Genomic DNA, 25,943 nt, shown 5'->3' on the forward strand with positions numbered 1-25,943 from the left:
TAAGGGCAATGCTACCCTTATTTCCGCCCGCAGTACCATGTGTTACGCTACTGCCACAACTCGCGGTACTTGAGTAGCGCAACTGTTGGTATAGTAATGCATGCTGCTAATGAGTGTTACCATTACTAGAAGAAAAACAAAAGTTTGCTTTCCTAAAACAGAAAGAATTTGCGATTCAGGTTGGAGTGAGCTTGAGATGTCTCCCAGAGCAAAACTGCTGAATATATGCAAATTAACCATTGTACCCTTAGAAGCTAAACACACCTCCAGAACCGCTGGAATGCAATGATGTGTCAGCTTGTTAATTTGTACAGAGCCATAATAATCCAACATGCATACAGACTGTTTCGGATTGTTTGATCCTCATCAGTGCATGGCATGGATTAATTTGGCTCTATGGAGTAGGGCTTGTGAATCCGAGAGGCACAGACTAACCAGCAAGCTCATGGTGACCCAGAACTCATTGGATGTGTAAGGGACTACAATTGGTCCTAAAAGCCCCCTTACTAAGATGTTAAGAAAAACAAAAGTTTGCTTTCCTAAAACAGAAAGAATTTGCGATAATTCAGGTTGGAGTGAGCTTGAGATGTCTCCCAGAGCATTACTAGAAGAGTGGGATGTCTTGACACCCGGAGTAAAAAAGACACATAGACAATGGGAGCCCAAACTCCTGTTTCCTCCCACATCCTAAAAACACACAAATAAGTTAACTGGCGTCCCCGATATTGGGTCTAGAGTACATTACGATGGACATATGACTAGAGTAGGGATTCGATTGTAAACTTCTCTGAGGGACACTGACAAGATTATCTGTAAAGCAATGCAGAAGATGTCAGCACAATCTAAATACAAAACAATAATAATAAAGTGCCACTTCATAACTTACTCCACAATAGTTCCACTGCCTTTATTATGATAGCCCAGTGTATTTATTACAGTCAGCAAACCTGCATTGAATTGGGAGTCAAGTAATAGAATGTTAGTTCGGTACTTCTTAAATTGAATTGGAATAGAGATTGCAATGACCAAATAGTATCACTTGTGCAACAGATCAGCCTACTGCCTGAAGTGTGTGTGGCCAATCTAATATACCCATAAGAAATTATACTGTGTATCCCACACTGTGATGCATCGTTGGAATCAGTTCAGCAATAGGACAGGGAGCCCAGGCCCTATTTGTGATTTACGTAATTTGAGTTTCCTTTTTTTCACTGAAAATCTATTCCTAATTTCCAACACTTTGCAGGACTGGCAACACCACATACCTATGCATGGCCCTTATGTGAACTTTCCTGATGCTAGGGAAATCGGTGACTGATAAACTATTGTTCTGCTTGTTTCCTGTTTATGTAGAATGAATTGTACAATCAGCACGGGGAGGTGTGAGATTGGGATGGGCCTTGTTGGGGCTGTTTTTAAATACTTGCACATGATTTGGAAGTGAGCCGAGTGAATCTGTGCCTGGTGTGACCATGTCCACTTTCCTGTCTGCTCTGGTAGTGGTGCTGAGTATCTCAGCATATGGTGAGTACCATTTAGAATAGGTCATTTTGTGCTAGTTTACATGTCTAGTATTGTAGATGTGTCTGCTTGTGTGATATACTGAAAATGATGTAGATTAGGCTGGATCTACACTTCACTTTTCTGTGTGCGGTTTATTGCATTAGTTGTCTGACAGTGCTGCATTATCGTCAATTGTTTTTCTGCATGTGAAAAACGCATTTAAATGTGAACTAGCCCGTTGATTAAAATTCGGTTGCAGTTTTCCTGTGCAGAAAATGCACTAAATGTTCTTTTTGAAGTTTTAAGGCAGAGTTGCAGAAATCTGTTATTTTGCTAATAAGCAGTTCCTTTTACAAACCCACCAACAAACAAAACACACATCTAGCAGCTAAGCAACAAATATATATATCTATTTCCAAAAAAAAGAGTAATTGAATTTGATCCTTTTAGCAGCTCGGCAGCACGGTGGCGTAGTGGTTAGCTCTCTCGCCTTGCAGCGCTGGGTCCCTGGTTCGAATCCCAGCCAGGGCACTATCTGCAAAGAGTTTGTATGTTCTCTCCGTGTCTGTGTGGGTTTCCTCCGGGCACTCCGGTTTCCTCCCACATCCCAAAAACATACGGATAAGTTAATTAGCTCCCCCTAAAAAATTGGCCTTAGACTACAATGCATACACTACATAATATATAGACATATGGCAATGGTAGGGATTAGATTGTGAGCTCCTTTGAGGGACAGTTAGTGACAAGATATATATATGAGGCACAGGACAAGACCCAGGCAGTGCAGGACATGCCCCATCCCCAAGGTTTCCGTGTAAGAGAAGGGTTTATTAAAATATTGGTATTTAATACTGATATTTTGCACTTTAATAGTAAAATATTGGTATTAAATAGGGAGCCCACATTTCCATGCATTCAATGTATGCTTCAGTTTAGGGTTACATTTAGTGTGAATCAACTACTCCACACAGTGAAGATCTGCCTGACTGGATAAGCTGGTGATTTTTGCTCTATACACTTGTGTGCTGATGCAAGTATTTTTAACAGGTGGACTATAAATGCTTCCAAAGTCTATTCAACTACAAAAAGGGTGTGATGTAAAATTACATTTTAAAACCCGATTTTAAAGAAACCTTAGAAGGTTTCAATGAACCCCCCAGCAGTGTAATTTATTGCAGTGTATTTTATTGAATCTAATAATCAGGGCAATAATCTCCAATAAGTTCTACTTCATTCATTTAGTTCACACTAGGGGCGTTTTCAACCTTTTTTTCAAGCGCAGGCAATTTTTAAAATCGCCCAAAAAACACTTGTTCAATGAATCTCTATTCGAAGATTCATATCAGCGCAGTTCGTGTGATGTGTGTTCAGCAAAGCTGTGCCTGTACCATTTTTGGGACGTTTTAGCTATAATGGAAGGTGTAGGAAGAGCGCTAAATGCTTACAAAGCGCTTTATGCTGCAACTGCGTTCGCGTTTTTAAGAATAAATACATTGTATGTATTATTTTCCGGGTCAAAGAGTTCACTTGCTGACTTGCGTCAGGGAGTGAGTTACAAAACCGCTCTGGAAAAGTTCTTAGAAAAGCACTTTTACCAGAAACACGGCGCGCAGTGGAGCGCCTGTAGGGGGAAAAAAACTGCACAAAAACGCAAAATGCTTGCGTTTGCGTTTTTGATTTTAGGTGCGAATGAGGTCTTATTCCTGCCCTTTAATAACAGGAGACTGGTTCCCATCATTCATCACTATGGCCTGGTTCACACTGTAAGGTCTTGTTCACATCATGAATCACAATCACTGACTCCTGTGTTTTGCAATTTTGTGCGCGATTTTTTTTATCTCCTCCCGGCGCTTACCTGCGAGTTAGAGATTTTAGGCTAAGCACTTTTGCAGAGCGATTCGTTTTTTTCACTTCCTGACGTCAGTGAGGAAGTGAACTCTTTCACCAATAAATGAATAAATACAATCTATTTATTCGTGAAAGTGCTGGGGAAATCGCTATACAAAGTGCTTTTTCAAGTACTTTGCAATTTCCCTATACAGTCCATTATAGGCAAATCGCCCCAAAAATGGTACAGGCAGCGCTTTGGTGAGCGGATCAGAATCGAACCGCTCATATGTAAACACTCTCGTAGGGAATCATTGCACAATCGCTTTTAAGGCGATTTTGAAAATCACCAGCGCTTAAAAAAAAACAAAAGCGCCAATAGTGTGAACAAGCCCTAATAGTTTTCTTAGCACTGCTGATTTGAAAAGCTCTTGCTAATGCAATTCTATGGGTTTTTTTAAAGATCACATGGCTCAAGTGAGAACAAACTCATAGCTTCACATTAGCAAGAGCTTTGCAAATCACAAGCGCTTTAGCAAAAAAAACTCTTGCAGTGTGAACCAGCCATGACAGTTACATGGCCTAAAAATGTCATATTAAAGTTACTTTGCAAAAGCAAACAAAAGATAAAGAAAAAACAGGGAAACTGAAGAGAGAAGCATATGGAGGCTGCCATATTTATTTCCTTTTAAAAAATACCAGTTGCCTGGCAGTCCTGCTGATCTATTTGGCTGCAGTAGTGTCTGAATCACACCAGAAGCCAGCTTGCAGCTAATCTTGTCAGATAGGACAATAGTTTCTACTACAAAATAGACCTAATCGAGTGGTAGCAATAGATGTAAACAAAGTAAGACTTATGCTGGGTACACTGGCGAACTGAGGGGGCTATTCCGGGTGTCTGGAACACCCCCCCCCCCCCCTGCACTGAGCTGTGTATTCAGCCAGGGAAGCCCACATAATATAAACAGCCTCATTCTCCCTCCCTTCTTACTTCTGGTGCCTCCATCCAGCTAATAGAATGAGAGAGGCAGCCAAGCTTCCCCCACAGCCTGCAGTGAGAGAATGTTGATTCTGGAGTCCCCCACTCTCCACATCACAGAAGTGTCAGACATGATGCAATTAGAGTGCAGGCAAGCTGGTAAATATGCACAGCACAATGCAGAGCTTGCCTGGACTCAGGGTCCATGGGCAAACATCTGTCTGGTCTCTCCCTATTGTTATAATGACTGCATGTGTGGATAAGGTGTTAAACAAGTTGAAAAGTTTTTGTCAGTCCCTAGACTCCATGAGGGCTTCTTTCTGACTTGTGTGAGAGACTGACAGGGACAGGAGTCCGATTACAGGCAAGCCTGTCTGATGTGGGACTGCAATACAGATAAGTTCTCTGCTCCATCTCAGGCTATTCTCAATTTCTCCACTCCTCCTCTCTCTGGGCTAGTGCAACGCCAAAATGACAATAGCAATCGCTAGCAATTTGTGAGTGTGATTTTGTGAAGCGATTTTCAGAGCGATTTTTGAATGAATCGCTCAAAAACATGCTACATGCAGTATACCTGCGATTTTGAAAAAGTCACAACGCTGCTGTGTTGTCCTCATAGGGTAACATTAGCCAAGCGCTTTTCAAATCACTGTTGATTTGAAAAACGCTCAGAAGCACTCTTGGTGTGCACCAGCCTCCGTCATTCACCTTTGTTTCCCTCTTCCCCTAGTGCTGCTGGCTGTGTCTTCTTGTCATACAGGAAAGCTAAATAAAAGTGCAATCCTGGTGAGGCAAAATATTATTATTTAGTATTTATATAGCGCCGCCATCTTCCGCAGATGCATATATCCCTACATCATATGGGTATCACTTGCGCTATGTGACACTATGTGGCATATACCACTGAATTGTCCAAACTAAATCTCCCGTTCCTCTCTCGGGGAGTTGTTCCAGCGCTGTACCCCATTCAAATTTGCTGCTACCAGAAGCCCTCAGAAACACTCGTGTCCTTGAGTACTTCCAAAGATAGGCAGCTCTGTAATACACTTATGTGCATGGGTAGTATGGAGCCACCGGTATTCGGAAGCACTCGAGGACATACCGTAGGTGCTTCTGGACCTTTCAGGAATCCCCCCCTTAAAAATCCTGCGTTTGCCCCTGGGGTACACACGATGCAATTTCCGCTCCGTTTGATGGGAAACGATTATTTCCGACATGTCCAAATGGCTCTAGATCGATAAAGCGCTCAATTTTGAACACCTATCATTAGAAAATTGATCGCTTTATCAATCGGGTGCACTTTGGACATGTACATATGATGTAACTTCCTGTTCGATCACCTATCGATGGGGCGGGAAATTGTATCATGTGTACCCAGCATTAGCCCTTCCAATCACTCACCCCAAATTTTGCAGTTGCAGAGAAGCAGGAAGCAAGTACTGAAGGTGTGGGGAGAATTGAGGATAGCATTTTGATTACTATACTTTATAAGGTTAGATATCCTTTAATTGTTTTTAATAACAGGTTGATATGACTGCAGCAGGCTGGAAAAAAAATTCTTCCTGTTCTGTACATAATGCTGACATCAACAGCGGAATGTGGTACCCATGCAGGCAAAACTCAGACAGCAGAAAGCAGCTAAGGGAAATAACTAACAGTGTAGGCGTAGTGTGGCAAGTGTGTCAGCTACTTCAAAATGCCCATAACACCTTATGTAGAGAAGCAGAAGTGTACCGATAGCACCTGCAACTACGTAAGGGCTCGGGGCTATCAGTGCTTGCTCCTCTTCCCTTGTGTGCAGAGTAGTCCAGTGGAGCATTATGTTCACTAGTTCCAACTGAGTGTCCTCTGCTGTTCATGGTATCCTGCATACTTGCCTCTGTCAGGTGACATGCTTTGGGAGCCGAAGGTATGTATGTAGAATAGACTGTGTGGCTTTAGGGAAGAGCAGAGGAAACTTTTGAAGTGCTGGTAAATATAATGCTCTGCTATGCTTCATGGGGGGAGAGGGTGTGAATGAAAGGGGCAGTGGCGGACAAAGCCAACAATGAGCCCCTGTGCAAAAATAAATGAAGCGGGCCCCATGTGAGTGGGTGTGGTCATAACAGATCATGGTTGGATCGAAATAATGCAGATAAGATAAAAGTACATGAACCTAGGTCACATTCTCTAGGCACTGTACTAATGTAGCACACATTTTAAACTTGTATATGACTGGGGTACAAGTTATGATCATGGTTTCTCTTGAGTTTCAGAGATAAGACAAGGAGAAAAGCTTAGAGGATAATCAGGCCCTAACTGGTCCAATGGCATGGGCCCTAGAGGACATGGGGCCCCCGGCTGCACAGCCTGCACGGGCCTATGTCCACCTCTGGAAAGGGGATATTACTGGCCAGATTTGCCTTGGGGGGAGGGAATGTGCTTCACTGGCCACATGTACCGGGGGGAAGGGGGGGGTAGGTAAATGTGGCCAGTGAAGCAATTCTGGTGTCTCCGACGCCTACTGCCCATCGTGTGTGTGTGTTGGTGGTGGGTTATTTATACCAACCTCACTTAGAGTTTATGGGGAGATTAAATGCTAAAAAGGAGGAGTGAGCCATGACATTTTCATTGGGGAGCCCCATAGTTATGCCCCTGAAATTAAGTCTTCAAAACTTTATTGCAATATATGCTGTAACTCCAAATGAGCAATTCTGAAATATGCCATCTAGTTTAGGCAACACTATAAGGTAAATGGAAAGTTTCACATTTGACTGGATCGTACTAATAGAATGTTAAATATTGTTAACTAACACCTTGTTCCTGACTGTAAAATACATGGGCTCATATTCTATGAACTTTTCTCCTTAGTTCTCCCCAAGAAGATGTATTCAAACCTTACCAATAAAATACCTTTAAAGGTCTCAGCATGCCAGAAATTACTCAAAATATGTTTGGTAGAACTTTTTTACATACTTTTTAGATAAGATGAAAAACGATCTCTTGGGAGAAAACTCAAGAGAAAAAGTTCATAGGATATGGGCCATAGTGTACTAGAATGAAAATTTGGGGGGATTTTATTGAATATGGAAACAATCTCAAATAAAGTTGTATGTAACTGAATGCTAATTCTTGTGCATTTCTTGAAGACTGCTATCCTCGAGGTCGGATCCTAGGTGGATCAGAGTCTGCTTCTCACAAAAGGGCTTACATGGTGTCATTGCAGGTGAATGGAGCTCATTCATGTGGCGGTTCCTTACTCAATGAGCAGTGGGTGCTTAGTGCAGCACACTGTGCTCCTAACAAGTAAGTTGACACATAAAAATAATCTATGGTGTGTAAGTACTCCTGGGTGACTAAAAGGAACTATAGTAAACAACCGCAGCAACAATTTACATGCAGGAATCCACACCCCTTATTAAGATTGTTAAGCTGATGTGTCCTGGACACACCTGGACAAGCTGAGGTTCAGGGCTTTATGAACATTGTAGAGACGCAAAGATGGTGGAATCTAAGAACTCATCCAGGCCATACATGTATTGCTCTTGTATATTTTTAGATTGGCCTAAATAAAAGCTACATTTTATTGAGAGATTACCATAATCATAAAATCAGCATCACAACTATTAGCTAACATGCTGCCACTAATAATACATTTAATTTAATCAGAACGCCATCCTTCATCTACCCCAACCTTTATTGCTGGCCACAAAGAATGGCAGAGCAGAGTTTCTCTAAGGCCCCTTTCTTGTAGTTGCTGTAATTGCAATAATACTTCTTGCGATAATACTGTGTTTTCACCCTTTCTGTTTGTTGCTGTCTCCTTTGGGTCTGGCTGCCGGGCCAGTAAAAAAGGGCGCACAGGGCTAGTGAACAAAAAGGGCGCCGCCATAGACTGCAATGCAAAATATCGGCAATTGGGCACCTGACAGGAAAAAAGGGCGCCCGAGAAATAGCGGTTGCAGGGATCGTGTTAACAAAAGTATTTGTTTACAGAATAAGGTTTATAACAAATATCGTTTACAAGTTCGTTTTGACTTTGTGTTATACTTATTTTCAGTTTTTAAATTTCGCTTATAGGAGCTTTTACTTATTTTCCCGTTTTTAAATTTCGCTTACAGGACTGTAACAAGTAAATTTTCGTTTACACTTATTTTTCATTTAAAATTTGTTTTCATACGTATAATGCTTGAATATCGTTTTCAACCTTATTCTATTAGAAATACATCGCTTTTGGTATTACAGTGGTTTGCAAAAGTTTTCAGCCCCCTTGAAGTTTTCCACATTTTGTCATATTACTGCCACAAACATGAATCAATTTTATTGGAATTCCACATGAAAGACCAATACAAAGTGGTGTACATGTGAGAAGTGGATCGAAAATCATACATCATTCCAAACATTTTTTACAAATAAATAACTGCAAAGTGGGGTGTGCGTAATTATTCAGCCCCCTGAGTCAATACTTTGTAGAACCACCTTTTGCTGCAATTACAGCTGCCAGTCTTTTAGGGTATGTCTCTACCAGCTTTGCACATCTAGAGACTGAAATCCTTGCCCATTCTTCTTTGCAAAACAGCTCCAGCTCAGTCAGATTAGATGGACGGCGTTTGTAAACAGCAGTTTTCAGATCTTGCCACAGATTCCCGATTGGATTTAGATCTGGACTTTGACTGGGCCATTCTAACACATAGATATGTTTTGTTTTAAACCATTCCATTGTTGCCCTGGCTTTATGTTTAGGGTCATTGTCCTGCTGGAAGGTGAACCTCCGCCCCAGTCTCAAGTCTTTTGCAGTCTCCAGGAGGTTTTCTTCCAAGTTTGCCCTGTATTTGGCTCCATCCATCTTCCCATCAACTCTGACCAGCTTACCTGTCCCTGCTAAAGAGATGCACCCCCCGAGCATGATGCTGCCACCACCATATTTGACAGTGGGGATGGTGTGTTCAGAGTGATGTGCAGTGTTAGTTTTCTGCCACACATAGCATTTTGCATTCTGGCCAAAAAGTTCCATTTTGTTCTCATCTGACCAGAGCACCTTCTTCCACATGGTTGCTGTGTTCCCCACATGGCTTGTGGCAAACTGCAAACGGGACTTATTATGCTTTCTGTTAACAATGCCTTTCTTCTTGCCACTCTTCCATAAAGGCCAACTTTGTACAGTGCATGACTAATAGTTGTCCTATGGACAGAGTCTCCCACCTGAGCTGTAGATCTCTGCAGCTCGTCCAGAGTCACCATGGGCCTCTTGACTGCATTTCTGATCATCGCTCTCCTTGTTCGGCCTGTGAGTTTAGGTGGATGGCCTTGTCTTGGTAGGTTTACAGTTGTGCCATACTCCTTCCATTTCTGAATGATCGCTTGAACCCGTAGGATGTTCAAGGCTTTGGAAATCTTTTTGTAGCCTAAGCCTGCTTTAAATTTCTCAATAACTTGATCCATGACCTGTCTTGGACCTGTCTTGTGTGTTCTTTGGACTTCACAGTGTTGTTGCTCCCAATATTATCTTAGACAACCTCTGAGGCCCTCACAGAGCAGCTGTATTTGTACTGACATTAGATTACACACAGGTGCACTCTATTTAGTCATTAGCACTCAAAAGGCAATGTCTATAGGCAACTGACTGCACTCAGATCAAAGGGGGCCGAATAATTATGCACACACCACTTTGCAGTTATTTATTTGTAAAAAATGTTTGGAATTATGTATGATTTTCGTTCCACTTCTCATGTGTACATCACTTTGCGTTGGTCTTTCATGTGGAATTCCAATAAAATTGATTCATGTTTGTGGCAGTAATGTGACAAAATGGGGAAAACTTCAAGGGGGCTGAATACTTTTGCAACCCACTGTAACTTAATTTTTCACACTTATAATGCGTCGATTATAGTTTTATTTAAGCGGAATATAACCCTGCATTTCAACTTTGCTCTAAAACATTATTTACAGTATATTATATGCAACCAGCATTTTTTTTTTACTTTTTACAATTGATGTATGTATCAACATACAGAATTTATCTTGGTATATACAAATACGAGATCATGCTGATTAAGGACATGTTGTAATGCATTTGGAGGATGTAATCATTCTTTTTTTATGATTTATGATTTTATCGATTGATTTTTATTGATTGAATTTTGTCTATTTTACTATGTCTATTGCTTTTATGTTGCATACATATATATACATTTTTTAGTCAATTAGATACTCCATGAGTATGTTTATTAATTTTTCAAATAATCACTTCTATTCATATGGATCTACTTTGTTTTCACCAACATGTAATGTGGGTTCCAGCCTTGAGAACCACATGCTCAGATAACAGTATCAATTGTACACCAGCAGGGGCCGACATCACTCTCCCCCTTAAATGTCTTTCTTTAATAAATGATACACGAAATTAGTAAATACATAAAACAACCCCCCTTTTTTCCCCCCCCCCCGACATAATAAGAACTCGATAGACTCATTCGCTAGTGGATATGCCAATGAGAACTGATGTCACAAATAAATACACCACCTTCGTGTGTTTATACGACACCCGTGCCCTCTACAAACATGGCCGCCAGCGTTACATAAGGGAACATAGGAGTCCCTCACCGCGCATGCGCATAAACCTGCTAATGTATCCCCACTCCCTCCCACAGCGCCATCTGACGTTCACTACGTGCCGTCAGCCCCGTACCACGACATCCCCGCCCACTCACATCCCATTGGCCACTTCATTTACCTCGCTCTTCACTTCCTTATCCCGCCCCGCCCCCTCCACGTCACTGCTCCACAGGCCGGCATCCCTATATCAATCAGGTCACTTCCCACGGACCAATACAGAGGTGCCAAGCTCCGTTTGGACCCCGTGCTGGTAAGTGACCTCCAAACAATCTTGCTCGCTCTTACTACAGTATGTATGGATCTCCGCACGCCTATACCTGCACCACAGGGTATACACAGATCCACGCAGCTGTATATGAAACCTGTCTGCCACCCTCCTTAACCCCTTCACCTCCTTTCCCTTTCACACTCCGCTACTCCTCACCATTTCAACCCCTACCTCAACCCGTCATCCCCCTTTTATTTCCCTTCCCCCATGCCGTCCAAATCATTTAGATAACCACTTAGGACGCCACATGTTCCCACCATTTAGTAAGAATAGTGAAATAGCACCACCCCCTAGCAGTTACACCATAATACCATATCACGCTGATTTAACACCACAGACCACATAAAACTATTATTGATATAATGTAAGCCCCATCTGATTGCAACAGGATATTCCCTATATATACCATGTGGATCATAACTATGTCAGTTTCTATACACTTGTTTAAGATCGTTTTGAGAATACTATGTGTAAAATTATTGCCACACACGCTGTTCCAATCACTGTTTTGTATCTCTGTCATTTCCAGTTGTTTGCTCCGGTTATTTACTGCCTGATGAAGCGGGATTTTGCCTGCGAAACGCGTTGCAACCTATACTAGGAGTATGTGATTAAAAAGATTGTTTTGACCATAACCGACAGTACCGTTGTCTGTGTTTGGGGTTGCTGGTCCACCACCGCTTCCCAAAAGTTTTTTAGACATTTTAGAACATTTTATCCTACTGGCGCCTCTGTATTTTCTTACTCATCAAGAATCCACCCTTGGTGGAAGGGTGGCATACCCTAATTTTCCTTCTATCCGCAGAGAGCGACGTTTTATTCCTGAGTGGGGACAGGCTTGTTCTCCCCACCTGCTCTTACAGTGGTTGCCTTGGCGGCAACCCTGGTTTGTGAGTATAATCTTTATACTTTTCATTTATTCCACTAATTCCGGTACGTACTGCACTATATTGGGCTCTCGGTTCTTTGTTTTTACATGTTTACAAGCTTGCTTGGCCGCGTCAACCCACGAATACACGGCGACCCCGACCTGATTGCAGCCCTAATCATCATGGATCCTCTTGAGGAACACATCGCATACAGGAATAATCTCCTGGCGCAATTTAAAAAGAAAACACAACCTACAATAGAATCTCCTGACAATCCTTCAACCACCAACATCATCTACAATATAGACTTAAGACCCACTTTCCAAAAACTCGAATCTACCCTGAAAGATGAATTCTTCAATTTAGCAGATATAGCCATGCAAGAAACATACATTAACGAAAAAATTTCTCCTGATGGCATACGGATAAAAACCTTATCTGCATTTCCGAAAGATGTCCCATTCACTACAGAATTTTACGAATACCTTGAGTGTTGCACACAAGGCATCATGGAAAGGATCATTAAAAAGAGAAAATCCATAGTCTTAGAACTCCAACCCACAATCATGGAGTGTAAAAACTTCCTAGCCCAATACAATTCAACCCCACAGTACCATCCCCTTTTATCCAATCTCACCATGAGACTCAAAAAATTTGAACAGGACACTACCGAAACCAAAATCAGAAAACTCAACCGGGACAGATTAGCTTATGCAGAACATAGGGAAAGAGAACGGAAACCGCGACCCACGCCCACTCCAACACCTCCACAAGCACCCCACACACTCCCAGCCGCCCCCCCACCACCATTAATGAGCCTCTCAATACCAAAACCTACACCTCACCAATACCCACCCTACCCACCCCCTCCCCTCTGCTACACTACTCCAAACACACTACCTCCACCACCACCCCAACCACTGAATCACGCTCCCCCAGCACTCACCAAGGACAAATTCTCCAATCAGATACCACCACCTCACAGTTTCAATTACAACAAATCTGCTACAGATCATGTAGCACCCAAAACGCAACGTTCTAAACCCCGCGCAAATTCCAAATTTAAGTCCAAACCGGTTCTTAACGCACATAACCCACATATTGAAGCAGAGTTGAACATTCCAAACAATCATACCCTTCCCTCCACATCCAGTTTCAATTTCAAGAAATGGGTCATCTGCAACACACAAACCAGCCACGAGCCCACCTTACAGAAACATGGTGCGGATGACAATTCCTCCCCTTCCCCCCCAGACCGCGTCGAGTACACCGACCCACTCACCAATGACTTAAGGATATCCCAAATCAGTACCTACTCTTCCGATCTAAACTCTTCCACATCACCAGATCCACTCACCACACCGGCCACCCCCTCAGCTTCCCATCTCTCACCAAATATTCCTCAGCAAAACATTACGAGCACATTAACAGAACCCACCATACCTAATCCAATCTACGACACCCTAAACCTTACAAGGTCTTCCTCTTTTTTAGACCTACCAGCCTCGTTATCGCACAATCCTTTATCGGCCCAATTACCCAGCCCCATCTCAGCCCGCACAATTATGCAACCTGTAAAGAAAACAAAACGCCCTTTGTCAGACTTAGGAAACGGGGATGCAGAGGGAAAAGAAAAAAGGAACAAACATTAACCAACTCCACCATGGGTAATACGGCCTCTACACAACCAGACACAAAAAGAAGCATCTACAATTTGTCCAATCATACTTTAACAAAACAAGAGTCCAACTTACTTCAAAAAGGTCTCTCGTTCTGCCCCACTAATCAATCCGACCTATTTGAACTGTTCAGTGATTTAAATACGTACATCCGCAAACTCACCCTCAAACGCCACTTTGCAATAAAAAAATTAAACGCTACACACCCCACAGAGCCCCTCAATCTGATCATCACAAGTGATGACTCGAGTCCTATAATAACAACATCCACAGCTGAAATAGAAGTTGAGAAATATATTAACACCAACCTTAAAGGTCGCTCACGCTTCTACCCCACAGCCTCCAAGGGCAATTTCCTAGATACATTTTATACCTTAGTCCTGAACGACCTACAAGAGCTCCTCACTCCAGACAGTATCCCCCCTTCCAATCTTACATTACCGGAAAAGTCAGCCCTTAAGGCTCTACGTAATAATCCCGACATAATCCTCAAACCCGCCGACAAAGGGGGAGGAATTGTCATCCTTAACCGAACTGACTATCTTAACGAATCCACTCGACTCCTCAGTGACCCCAAGCATTACATACAACTAGACACGGATCCCACCTTAGAGCTAAACAAAACGCTGAAATGTTTTGTCAACAATGCCCTAGTCAATAATATCATCACGAAAAACGAAAGGAATTTCATCATCAACCACCACCCCAAAACTCCGTTCTTTTACTACCTGCCTAAAATACACAAAGATATTCATAAACCACCCGGAAGACCCATCATTTCAGGCATCGACTCCGTTACTAGCAATCTCTCCAAATTTATAGACACACATTTACAACCCATTGTACAGTCCCTTCCTTCCTTCATAAAAGATTCCCAACACCTCATCAGTTTTCTGCGTTCCACTACATGGGAAAAAGAATATATCTGGTTGACCTGTGATGTGACCTCTCTATATACAAATATACCACATTCTTTCGGACTCACTGCCCTACAACACTACCTACAATCAAACCCACTCATGCCCAAAGCACAACAATCCTTCCTCATACACTGCACAGAGTTCATTTTGCACAATAATATTTTTACCTTTCAGGACAATATTTACCAACAGGTCAGTGGTGTGTCAATGGGGAGTTCGTTCTCCCCTTCCTATGCAAATCTGGCCATGGGATACCTGGAACAAATCAAGATGTATAGTAATAACCCATTTTCCAATAATATTATTTTTTACAAACGTTACATTGATGATTTAATCTTCATATGGAAAGGCCCCACAAATCTAATTCCCTCTTTCATCGATTTCCTAAATACCAATCCAGCAGGCTTACAGTTCACCTTTCACCACGATCCCAACTCCATAGAATTCCTAGACCTAGTTCTATACACAGATTCGACCCACATAAAAACCAAAACTTTCTTCAAACCCGTAGATGCAAACAATTATATCCACTACCACAGCTTTCATCACCGCTCCTGGACCAAGAACACCCCTTATAGTCAATACAGGAGGATTTTTCGCAATTGCACAGATGTACAGACATACAACACCCAATCAAAAATCCTCACAAGAAAATTCTCAGATCGCAAATACCCCAAAAAATTACTATTAGATGCACAACATAAAGCAAAAATCACCAACCCCCCGCCACCGGCTCCTAATATCCCAAACGACAGTACACCTCGTTTCATCACCAAATACAGTTCACAGCATCCATCCATACGCAAGATTCTAAATAAAAGATGGGAAATCCTCCTACAAGACCCCCACCTTCGTTCAATCATACCCCCCAAACCATCCATCACCTTTAGACGCGCCCCTAATCTTCGTGGCCTCCTAGCCCCTAGTAAATTACGCCAACCACACACACAACCCAATCACAATCCTACCAATTCATCCTTAGGATGCACTGCTTGCAACCATAGGAGATGTTCCGCTTGCAAATATATCCACCAGACCACATCATTTCACTCCCAGGTTACCAACATAGAGTACCAGATTAAAGACTGTATCTCCTGCGAATCAAAATTTATCATCTACATCATTTCATGCCCATGCCTGCTTCAGTATGTGGGTAGAACTACTCAACACGCAAGATCCAGAATAGGACAACACAAAAGAAATATTTTAAACAAATACCCTCTTCACAGTGTATCACGTCACTTCACATCACATCACAACAGCGATCCCGACCTTTTTCGAATCACATTGATAGAAACCATTCCACAAAACCGTTCAAATTCTTTTGAGCTCTTAAAGTCACGGGAAATGTACTGGATACAAATACTCAAATCCTTAACTCCAGGCGGTCTTAATGAACAGCTGGAGAAAATCTACTAATGTCATTTCCACAATTATTGAAGTCTCTCTTTTTATTCGTCCTCTCCTTTTTATCGTTTAACTTTTATGTATTTTACTCCAATTGATGTATGTATCAACATACAGAATTTATCTTGGTATATACAAATACGAGATCATGCTGATTAAGGACATGTTGTAATGCATTTGGAGGATGTAATCATTCTTTTTTTATGATTTATGATTTTATCGATTGATTTTTATTGATTGAATTTTGTCTATTTTACTATGTCTATTGCTTTTATGTTGCATACATATATATACATTTTTTAGTCAATTAGATACTCCATGAGTATGTTTATTAATTTTTCAAATAATCACTTCTATTCATATGGATCTACTTTGTTTTCACCAACATGTAATGTGGGTTCCAGCCTTGAGAACCACATGCTCAGATAACAGTATCAATTGTACACCAGCAGGGGCCGACATCACTCTCCCCCTTAAATGTCTTTCTTTAATAAATGATACACGAAATTAGTAAATACATAAAACAACCCCCCTTTTTTTCCCCCCCCCCGACATAATAAGAACTCGATAGACTCATTCGCTAGTGGATATGCCAATGAGAACTGATGTCACAAATAAATACACCACCTTCGTGTGTTTATACGACACCCGTGCCCTCTACAAACATGGCCGCCAGCGTTACATAAGGGAACATAGGAGTCCCTCACCGCGCATGCGCATAAACCTGCTAATGTATCCCCACTCCCTCCCACAGCGCCATCTGACGTTCACTACGTGCCGTCAGCCCCGTACCACGACATCCCCGCCCACTCACATCCCATTGGCCACTTCATTTACCTCGCTCTTCACTTCCTTATCCCGCCCCGCCCCCTCCACGTCACTGCTCCACAGGCCGGCATCCCTATATCAATCAGGTCACTTCCCACGGACCAATACAGAGGTGCCAAGCTCCGTTTGGACCCCGTGCTGGTAAGTGACCTCCAAACAATCTTGCTCGCTCTTACTACAGTATGTATGGATCTCCGCACGCCTATACCTGCACCACAGGGTATACACAGATCCACGCAGCTGTATATGAAACCTGTCTGCCACCCTCCTTAACCCCTTCACCTCCTTTCCCTTTCACACTCCGCTACTCCTCACCATTTCAACCCCTACCTCAACCCGTCATCCCCCTTTTATTTCCCTTCCCCCATGCCGTCCAAATCATTTAGATAACCACTTAGGACGCCACATGTTCCCACCATTTAGTAAGAATAGTGAAATAGCACCACCCCCTAGCAGTTACACCATAATACCATATCACGCTGATTTAACACCACAGACCACATAAAACTATTATTGATATAATGTAAGCCCCATCTGATTGCAACAGGATATTCCCTATATATACCATGTGGATCATAACTATGTCAGTTTCTATACACTTGTTTAAGATCGTTTTGAGAATACTATGTGTAAAATTATTGCCACACACGCTGTTCCAATCACTGTTTTGTATCTCTGTCATTTCCAGTTGTTTGCTCCGGTTATTTACTGCCTGATGAAGCGGGATTTTGCCTGCGAAACGCGTTGCAACCTATACTAGGAGTATGTGATTAAAAAGATTGTTTTGACCATAACCGACAGTACCGTTGTCTGTGTTTGGGGTTGCTGGTCCACCACCGCTTCCCAAAAGTTTTTTAGACATTTTAGAACATTTTATCCTACTGGCGCCTCTGTATTTTCTTACTCATCAAGAATCCACCCTTGGTGGAAGGGTGGCATACCCTAATTTTCCTTCTATCCGCAGAGAGCGACGTTTTATTCCTGAGTGGGGACAGGCTTGTTCTCCCCACCTGCTCTTACAGTGGTTGCCTTGGCGGCAACCCTGGTTTGTGAGTATAATCTTTATACTTTTCATTTATTCCACTAATTCCGGTACGTACTGCACTATATTGGGCTCTCGGTTCTTTGTTTTTAAATATATCACTTTTAATATTACCATTATTTTAAGAATTCTAATGTGTACGTGATTGTAAGGCTATTTATTCTATTATATATACCAGGCATGGGCAAACTTGGCCCTCCAGCTGTTACAGAACTACAAGTCCCACAATGCATTGCAGGAGTCTGACAGCCACAGTCATGACTCATAGAGGCAAATGCATTGTGGGACTTGTAGTTCCGTAACAGCTGGAGGGCCAAGTTTGCCCATGCCTGATATATACTGTATGTATGTGTATATATATATATATACACCTTTTTCTATTTATAATATTATTAATGTGTACGTGATTTTAAGGCTATTTATTCTACAGTATTACAAATATATAAATTATTCTATTCATGTTACTTATAGTGCAGTATTTTAAGGATTAAATATATTATTATTTAGATGTGTGTAAGGGTGTTTGTGCAGTGGGGATGGTTAGGGTTAGGCACCACCAGGGGGGTGGTTAGGGTTAGACACCACCAGGGGGGTGGTTAGGGTTAGGCACCACCAGGTGGGGTGGTTAGGGTTAGGCACCACCAGGGGGGTCTTAGGGTTAGGCACCACCAGGGGAGCTTTAGGATTAGGCACCACCAGGGGGGTCTTGGGGTTAGGCACCACCAGGGGGGTAGTTAACGTTAGGCACCACCAGACGGGTGGTTAGGGTTAGGCACCACCAGGGGGGTGGATAGGGTTAGGCACCACCAGGGGGGTCTAGGAGTTAGGGATAGGTACATGGACGGTTCTGTGTGAGAGTAGGGTTAGGTATAGTTACAGTACAATATACACCACCAGGGGGGTAGTTAAGGTTAGGCACCACCAGGGGGGTCTAGGGGTTAGGGATAGGTACAGGGAGGGTTCTGTGTGAGAGTAAGATTAGGTATAGTTACAGCACAATATATGTAATATATACAATTTATTAAATTATGTATATGTAAACAAAGAGGGGGTCTAGGGGTTAGGGATAGGGAGAGATCTGTGTGAGCCTACAGCTAGGTATAATTGCAGTAAAATATCTGTAAAATCTACCATTGTATTACAATGCTTAATACAAATGTAAATATCGTTTTTTGTTATAGACGCTATTTGACGTTTTATTCCAGAATTTGTTTGTTGTTAAAGGCGGTATTTTGCCGTTTAATTTCCGTTTATTTAACCTATTTAGCACTACAATTTCGTTTGCAAGCTATAAACGAAAATTATTGTTTTACATTCCAACCTATAATTACATTACAACCTATAATTTCGGCTATATCCCGCGCCCTTTTTTGATACACAATGTATTCATGTGATTACATTGGTTAGGTGTCCATGCCTGTGCTTTTCTTGCTTTAAGTGACACTTTTTAACTTGATAACTTTTGTCTGGTGCTGTAAAGTGACCTCTATAATCCACATCCAATGTGTTTTGATTCGTCCCTTAGGGCCCGTTTCCACTTGTGCGGTGCGGAATCGCTGCGGATCCTCCGCTGACGAAATCGCATGCGGGTGCGATTCCGCATGTGTATTTTACCGCAATTTTGCATGCGATTTCACATAGGTTAGTATTGATGCGATTTTAACCATGTCACTGCCTGTGTGATTTAACGTTACTTTCTATTCGAAATCGCATGCAAAATCGCGGTAAAATACGCATGCCAAAACCGCATGCGATTTCCCTAATAAATACATTAGCGGCGATTCGCATAGCGGTCTGCGGGGTCTACCGTGCAGATTTTTTCTGCACAGAAAAACGCTCAGAAATCCTGACAAGTGGAAACAGGCCCATCCACTTGTATTGTCTATGCGAATCTGCATGCAGGAAACGCATGCAGATTCGCTCTAGTGGAAACGGGCCCTGACAGTATATTGATTTGCATGACCTTCCTTAATTCCGTACGTAGTGGCTTTGCATGTTTTTTTGGTTTCTGATCACCATGGTGGCAGATGTGTGTGGCTGCCCCAACCCATATCCCTATGTGTTGACACATAGATGTTAACACATGCAAGTATGCCTTTGCTAATATGCTGACATGGCTTCTGACTGCACCTTTTTCTTGAAACCCTATGCTGCTGCCTGCTTCACTTGTCTGCCCATTAGATTTGTCACTCTTTGGTGCAGCCTGCATGCTATTTGTGTTTGGTCCACTGGTCTAGTTTTTATTGCATAGAGTACTTCCTTGATGCCAATATCTGGAAGATTTCTATGTGCTTCTGCTTGCATACTGTTGGGTTGACATTACCCTGCATGTACTCTGACATTCCCACAATCTGTGATCAGTTTCATAAGGTCGGAGCCTTAATACCCTAACCGGGCTATGGCTAAGGAACTATACTAGGGACTAATGGCTGTTATGGAGCAGTGCAATATGTTTATAGTGGCTGCTCTGTAGTTGCCTATTGATTTGATATATTTTGAATGTTTTGGTATATGTCTTGTATTATTATCTAAATGATTAAATAATTTGTCTGTATTCATGCAAGTACACTTACTGCATGCCCCTCTATTTCCCTCATCCCCTTCCCCATCGGTTTCTAATGACATTTAGGTGGTACAGTGAGTGATCAATGTATATGTTAAATAGGTATTGTCCACATTAGGATTGAGCAACCTCTTCCCATACCCTCTTCTTTTCTATTGGGGAGAATAACCCTAACTTCCTGTCTCTGAGACAGCTATTGGATTGGAGAGATAAACCTTAACTTCCTGTCTCTGAGACAGCCATTAGATTGGAGAGATAAACCCTGACTTCCTGTCTCTGAGAAAGCCTATAGATTGGAGAGATAATCCCTAATTTCCTGTCTCTGAGACCACCATTAGATTGGAGAGATTAACCTTAAAGCGGATCCGAGATGAAAAACGAACTATAACAAGTAACTTGTCTATACAGTATATCTTATCTAAAGTTTAGATAGTTTACACAGCAAATCTAGCTGCAAACAGCTTCAACAGAATATGATTATTTCTTCCTGTGATACAATGGCAGTAGCCACGTTGTTTGTAAACATTACACACAGGCAAGCTGATCTGCATCTCCAACACTCGGCCTGTGAAAACCTAATTTTCCCTCCCACCTCCCCTCTGCCTCTGAAATCTCTGGCTAGTAACACCTCCCCCTCCTGCCCAGACTGAGCTCCCATAAGCCCTTGCTACTGTCTGAAAATGCCAAGGCAGTCTGAAAAGATGTGGGCGAAGCTTGTTTAGTTTATAGGGAATTAGAGTATTAAAACAAAAAAGCATTTGGCTTGAGGGATGCCCTATAAACAATATGAAAGGAACACAATTATGCAATGAGTAAAAAATTATCTCGGATCCACTTTAACTTCTTGTCCTTGCTATCACCCCATGAACTGTGATGCTCCCTGTCACCTCCTTTCAACCAAAAAGATGGCTGCCCTCATGAGAGATTATATTACCTATCTATTTTAATTAACATAACTAATGTAACTTAATGACAGTATGTTTGTTTAGGCTGAAGTTCCTCTTTAAGGTTAAAAAAAAGCATCTTAGTTGAAGTTAAAAAAAAGCATTTTGTCTCCATTTTATAAGAACACCATTTGTAGAGCATTATTACCAACATAGGGCATACAACAAACCCTCCACAAAACTTTGGCCAGATAGGAGTAATTGTTAGTTAAATTATGACCATTATTGTCAAGTCAGTGCATCATAGAACTAAAATAACAATCAATATGTTTTTTTTGCAGTCCTAATCAGACGTTCCAGGCCATGTTAGGGTCCAACTCTCTTTCTGACCCTGATAGGTTACTTATTGACATTGTGAAACTGGTTGTTCATCCTCTGTACAATCAAACAACCAAGGAACATGACCTCCTTCTATTGAAGGTAAGATTAAGTCTAGTTTAAACCACTTCAGTTCAGAATGTGATATTGTGTAACTGTCGGGCATAAAATAAAAAATCAATTCTTTATTTTTATCTGGTAAACAAGTAATAAGGATGCTAACCAGGCAATCCAAAAGTTAAAATCACTATTACTTTTCTTGTTGATAAATGATCATTCCCCAGTTTACCTGACTCTTATTTGGTAAACACAAAATTTGGTACACAAAAAGGAAGTTGCAGGGCATGCTGGTTGTCCCTTTTTGCTTCTCTACTTCTCCTCAGACTTACCTAATGCAGCCTGATTGGCTAAAGTCTCTTTCCCTCCAGTTTTCCCCTCCCACACATCTGTTCCTCTCTGATTGGCCAATATTTCTCATGATGAGACAATGCACTTTCTATAGTGAAAAGGGGGGGGGGGGGAGGCATACACAATCAGGCAGATGAGAGTAAGGGAGTAAATGACATCAGGATTGGCTTCAAAATGTCCACAGTTAAAACAGGAAATGCTAAGAAGGATTTTCTATTTTTTAATGTAGAAAAATCGCTAAAATCACTAAAATGAAAACATAGACAGTGCAATACACATGTTATGTAAGTAGAGCAAGTATGTATCTACTTATATATGTGTTTTTTTTTCTGAGATAGTATGGCTGACAGTTCCTCTTTAAGAAACCCTATAGAATTAATTCTGGTTAAGTACAAATAAGTATGCAGAACACAGTGTTGCACATGTCACTCTATTGTACAACATAGGTGGCTTACCTGGGAAGGCATTTACCACCTTGATGCAGCAAAGACAGAAGCCAAATCATAGTTTGAACTTGTAGCTCTCATAATTAATAGGATCCAAGGTAAACCAAGGATCCAAGCACTACTCCAGAAAGACCTCCCTGTGTAGTCTTAATGGACTCCTTAACTGACAGGGATATGGAGGCTGACATATATATTTCCTTGTAAACAATATCCGTTGCTTGGCATCCTGCTGATCTTTCATACATATTCTGCTTGTCATCACACAGGGAAGCAGCTCTGTATCTCTACCCCTCAGCCTGTGAAAACTCCACCCCTTTCTCCTCCCCTCTCCACCCCCTTGCCTCTGAAATCTCTAGCTGGTAACACCTCCTCCACCTCCTTTGGGAAAAACCTCTTCCTCCCCAGACTGTGCTCCTATGAGCATTTGCTACACAGGGTTCAGAATGCCTAGGCCAGTGGTTCCCAACCTTTTTGAAGGTGTGACACATCACACCAAAAGCTCAAACCTCCGTGACACATCACATATGTACAATAAAAAAATACTAATAAAAACCACAAAATGAATGAAAGAGTGCATTATCCTGAATACACTTAAAAATAAAGGCTGGAACATTTCAGAAATATTAATAGGGATGGTTAGCCCCCCGCCCCCTCCCCCCCCCAAATTTGGAATGATTTTACAGCACCGACAATTTGCACCACGCGATTAAGCCGTTGTGCATCCCCCGAAAAAACGCCCTTAGACTCAGTTAAGGTAGCGAAGTGTTGGTGCTCTCCATGTAGGTAGCCAGGTGAAGGTGCCCTCAGTGTAGGTAGCACTGGCGTACCAATAGGGGATGCAACCCCCGCCGTCGCGGGGGGCCCGGGGCCTCCCTAGGGCCCGCTCAGGGACTTTTTGGGGGCAGGAGGGGTCGCAGCATAAGAGGAGAGCTGTGGCCGCAGATCGGTGAGGAGGGAGGAAATTCCCCCCCCCCCCCCTCACCTTGGGCTCTCCTCTTATCGCTCCCCTCCTGCAATCAATCATTGGTGGTGCTCGTGGCAGCCGCGGCGGCGGCAGGCAAGCTGAGCACATACCTCCTTCTGGCCTCCGATCACTAAGCGCTTCATAGAACTTCCCGTTTACACAGGAAGTTCCATAAAGCACTTAGTGATCGGAGACAGGCACACCGGCCAGAAGGAGGTATGTGCTCAGCTTGCCTGCCGCCGCCGCGGCTGCCACGAGCACCACCAATGATTGATTGCAGGAGGGGAGCGCTAAGAGGAGAGCCCGAGGTGAGGGAGGGGGGGGGGGGAATTTCCCCCCTCCCCACCGATCTGCGGCCACAGATCTCCTCTTATGCTGCGACCTCTCCTGCCCCCAAAAAGTCCCCGAGCGGGCCCTGGGGGGCGGAATTTTTATTTGCAGGGGGGGCCCGGGGCTTTCTAGGTACGCCCCTGGTAGGTAGCCAGCTATAGGTGCCCCCAGTACAGAAAGTCAGGTGTAGGTGCCCTCTGTATAGGTAGCCAAGCATAGGTGTCCCCAGTGTAGGAAGGAAGTCAGGTGTAGGTGCATCAGTATAGGTAGCCAGCTATAGGTGATCCCAGTATAGGAAGTCAGGTGTAGGTGCATCAGTATAAGTAGCCAGGCATAGGTGCCCCCAGTATAGGAAGTCAGGTGTAGGTGTATCAGTATAGGTAGCCAGCTATAGGTGATCCCAGTATAGGAAGTCAGGTGTAGGTGCATCAGTATAGGTAGCCAAGCATAGGTTTCCCCAGTGTAGGAAGTTAGGTGTAGGTGCCCTCAGTATAGGTAGCCAAGCATAGGTGCCCCCAGTATAGGAAGGAAGTCAGGTGTAGGTGCATCAGTATAATTAGCCAGGCATAGGTGCCTCCAGTATAGGAAGTCAGGTGTAGGTGCATCAGTATAGGCAGCCAACTATAGGTGATCCCAGTATAGGAAGTCAGGTGTAGGTGCATCAGTATAGGTAGCCAGCTATAGGTGATCCCAGTATAGGAAGTCAGGTGTAGGTGGACCCCGTATAGGTAGCCAGGCATAGATGCCTCAAGTATAGGTAATCAGGTGTAGGAGCCCTCAGTGGCATGTGTTGGCAGTGGAGGCTGACTCACCAGCTCCACTCGTTCTAGCGCTGACGTCACTCTTCTCTCCACGCCTCTGCTTTGACTGCAGTTAAAGCAGGGCTACAAGAAAATGGCCGCGGATGTCCGCATTCATGAACATTGACAGCCATTTTCTTGTAGTCCTGCTCTTACTACAGTCAGAGTGGAGGCGGGGAGAAGTGAGGAGAGACAGCGGGACAGCAAGCGGCGATACATACCATGAATGTGTTGCGACACACGGGTTGGGAATGTGTGGCCTAGGCACTGGAGGAGCTGTGGGGGAAGCTTGTTTAGTTTATAGGGAATTAGGGTATTAAAGCAAAAAAAAATATTTGGCTTGAGGAATAAACTATATGGAAGGGGCACAATTATGCAATGAGTAAAAGTTTATCTCGGATCCACTTTAAGGTGTCCTTTAAATATTGCCTTATTTCTAGGTGATGGTCCAGTAACTGGATTCATTTGCCAACTGAATAGACACTTGCAATTCATGACTATGCTGTGTCATTTTCTGCTTTAGACTCTTGATATGGCACTGTCTAGCCAGATACTTTATCACCCTAGCTTTGATCACCTACACTATTGGTGGAGTGAAGTGGGAGATCCAACTTCATATATTAAAACTGAATACTCTGGTCTACATATGGTCAATGATACACTAATAATTATGAATTGATGCAAACACAGTAAATGGTGATTTTGATTAGTCAGATTCCAAGATGCATAAACTTGCCTAAAATAAGAAAATAATTTACATCAACTCAATAAACTGGTCACAGTTTATTATGGATAGGTGTACTTACAAGTGGATATGCACCTGTCTTTTTGCTCCCTCCACTTTCCCCACTATTACCTTCCTTTCCCATATCAGCATAAACAGCTGTACACACATGCAAATTAAGTCACCTGAAGCGAAAGTTTAAAATAAAACACAGAATAGGGACACCAAGAGCCAGATATAGTGTAGTAAGTACTGGTAATAGGAATGAAAATGGTAGAGTAAATAAGCTATACTCACAAAGCTGGGTTGCTTCAAGGCAACCACTGAATAGACAGGTGGGGAGAATAGACCTGATCCCACTCAGGATTCAGAAGTCGCTCTCCGTAGATGAGGAAAAAAGGGGATAACACCCCTTCACCAAGGGGGGACTTGCTATAGCGTAGTATTGATACAGATGCGCAAATAGGATAACAATATCTAACATGTATAAAAGTTGAGGAGGTAGTGGTGAACTTGTGTCCTCCAAGCAG

The 25,943-nt window shown here is 42.6% G+C and overlaps 1 protein-coding gene across 2 annotated transcripts in view; it reads left to right on the forward strand.

The window, feature by feature from the left end:
• Positions 1 to 1,445: 1,445 nt before the first annotated feature.
• Positions 1,446 to 25,943, forward strand: part of LOC137512291 (serine protease ami-like) — a 32,915-nt gene continuing 8,417 nt past the window's right edge. Inside the window, exons 1-3 of one of the 2 annotated variants that reach the window (XM_068234045.1) lie at positions 1,446 to 1,524; positions 7,438 to 7,594; positions 21,705 to 21,843. In XM_068234045.1, the coding sequence (XP_068090146.1) occupies positions 1,473 to 1,524; positions 7,438 to 7,594; positions 21,705 to 21,843 (348 nt within the window). In that variant the 5' untranslated portion in view covers positions 1,446 to 1,472. The remainder of the gene's footprint in view (positions 1,525 to 7,437; positions 7,595 to 21,704; positions 21,844 to 25,943) is intronic. The other variant, XM_068234046.1, reaches the window with a different exon arrangement.

This window comes from Hyperolius riggenbachi, chromosome 1 (assembly GCF_040937935.1).
Source record: "Hyperolius riggenbachi isolate aHypRig1 chromosome 1, aHypRig1.pri, whole genome shotgun sequence".
Taxonomy (NCBI): Eukaryota; Metazoa; Chordata; class Amphibia; order Anura; family Hyperoliidae; genus Hyperolius; species Hyperolius riggenbachi.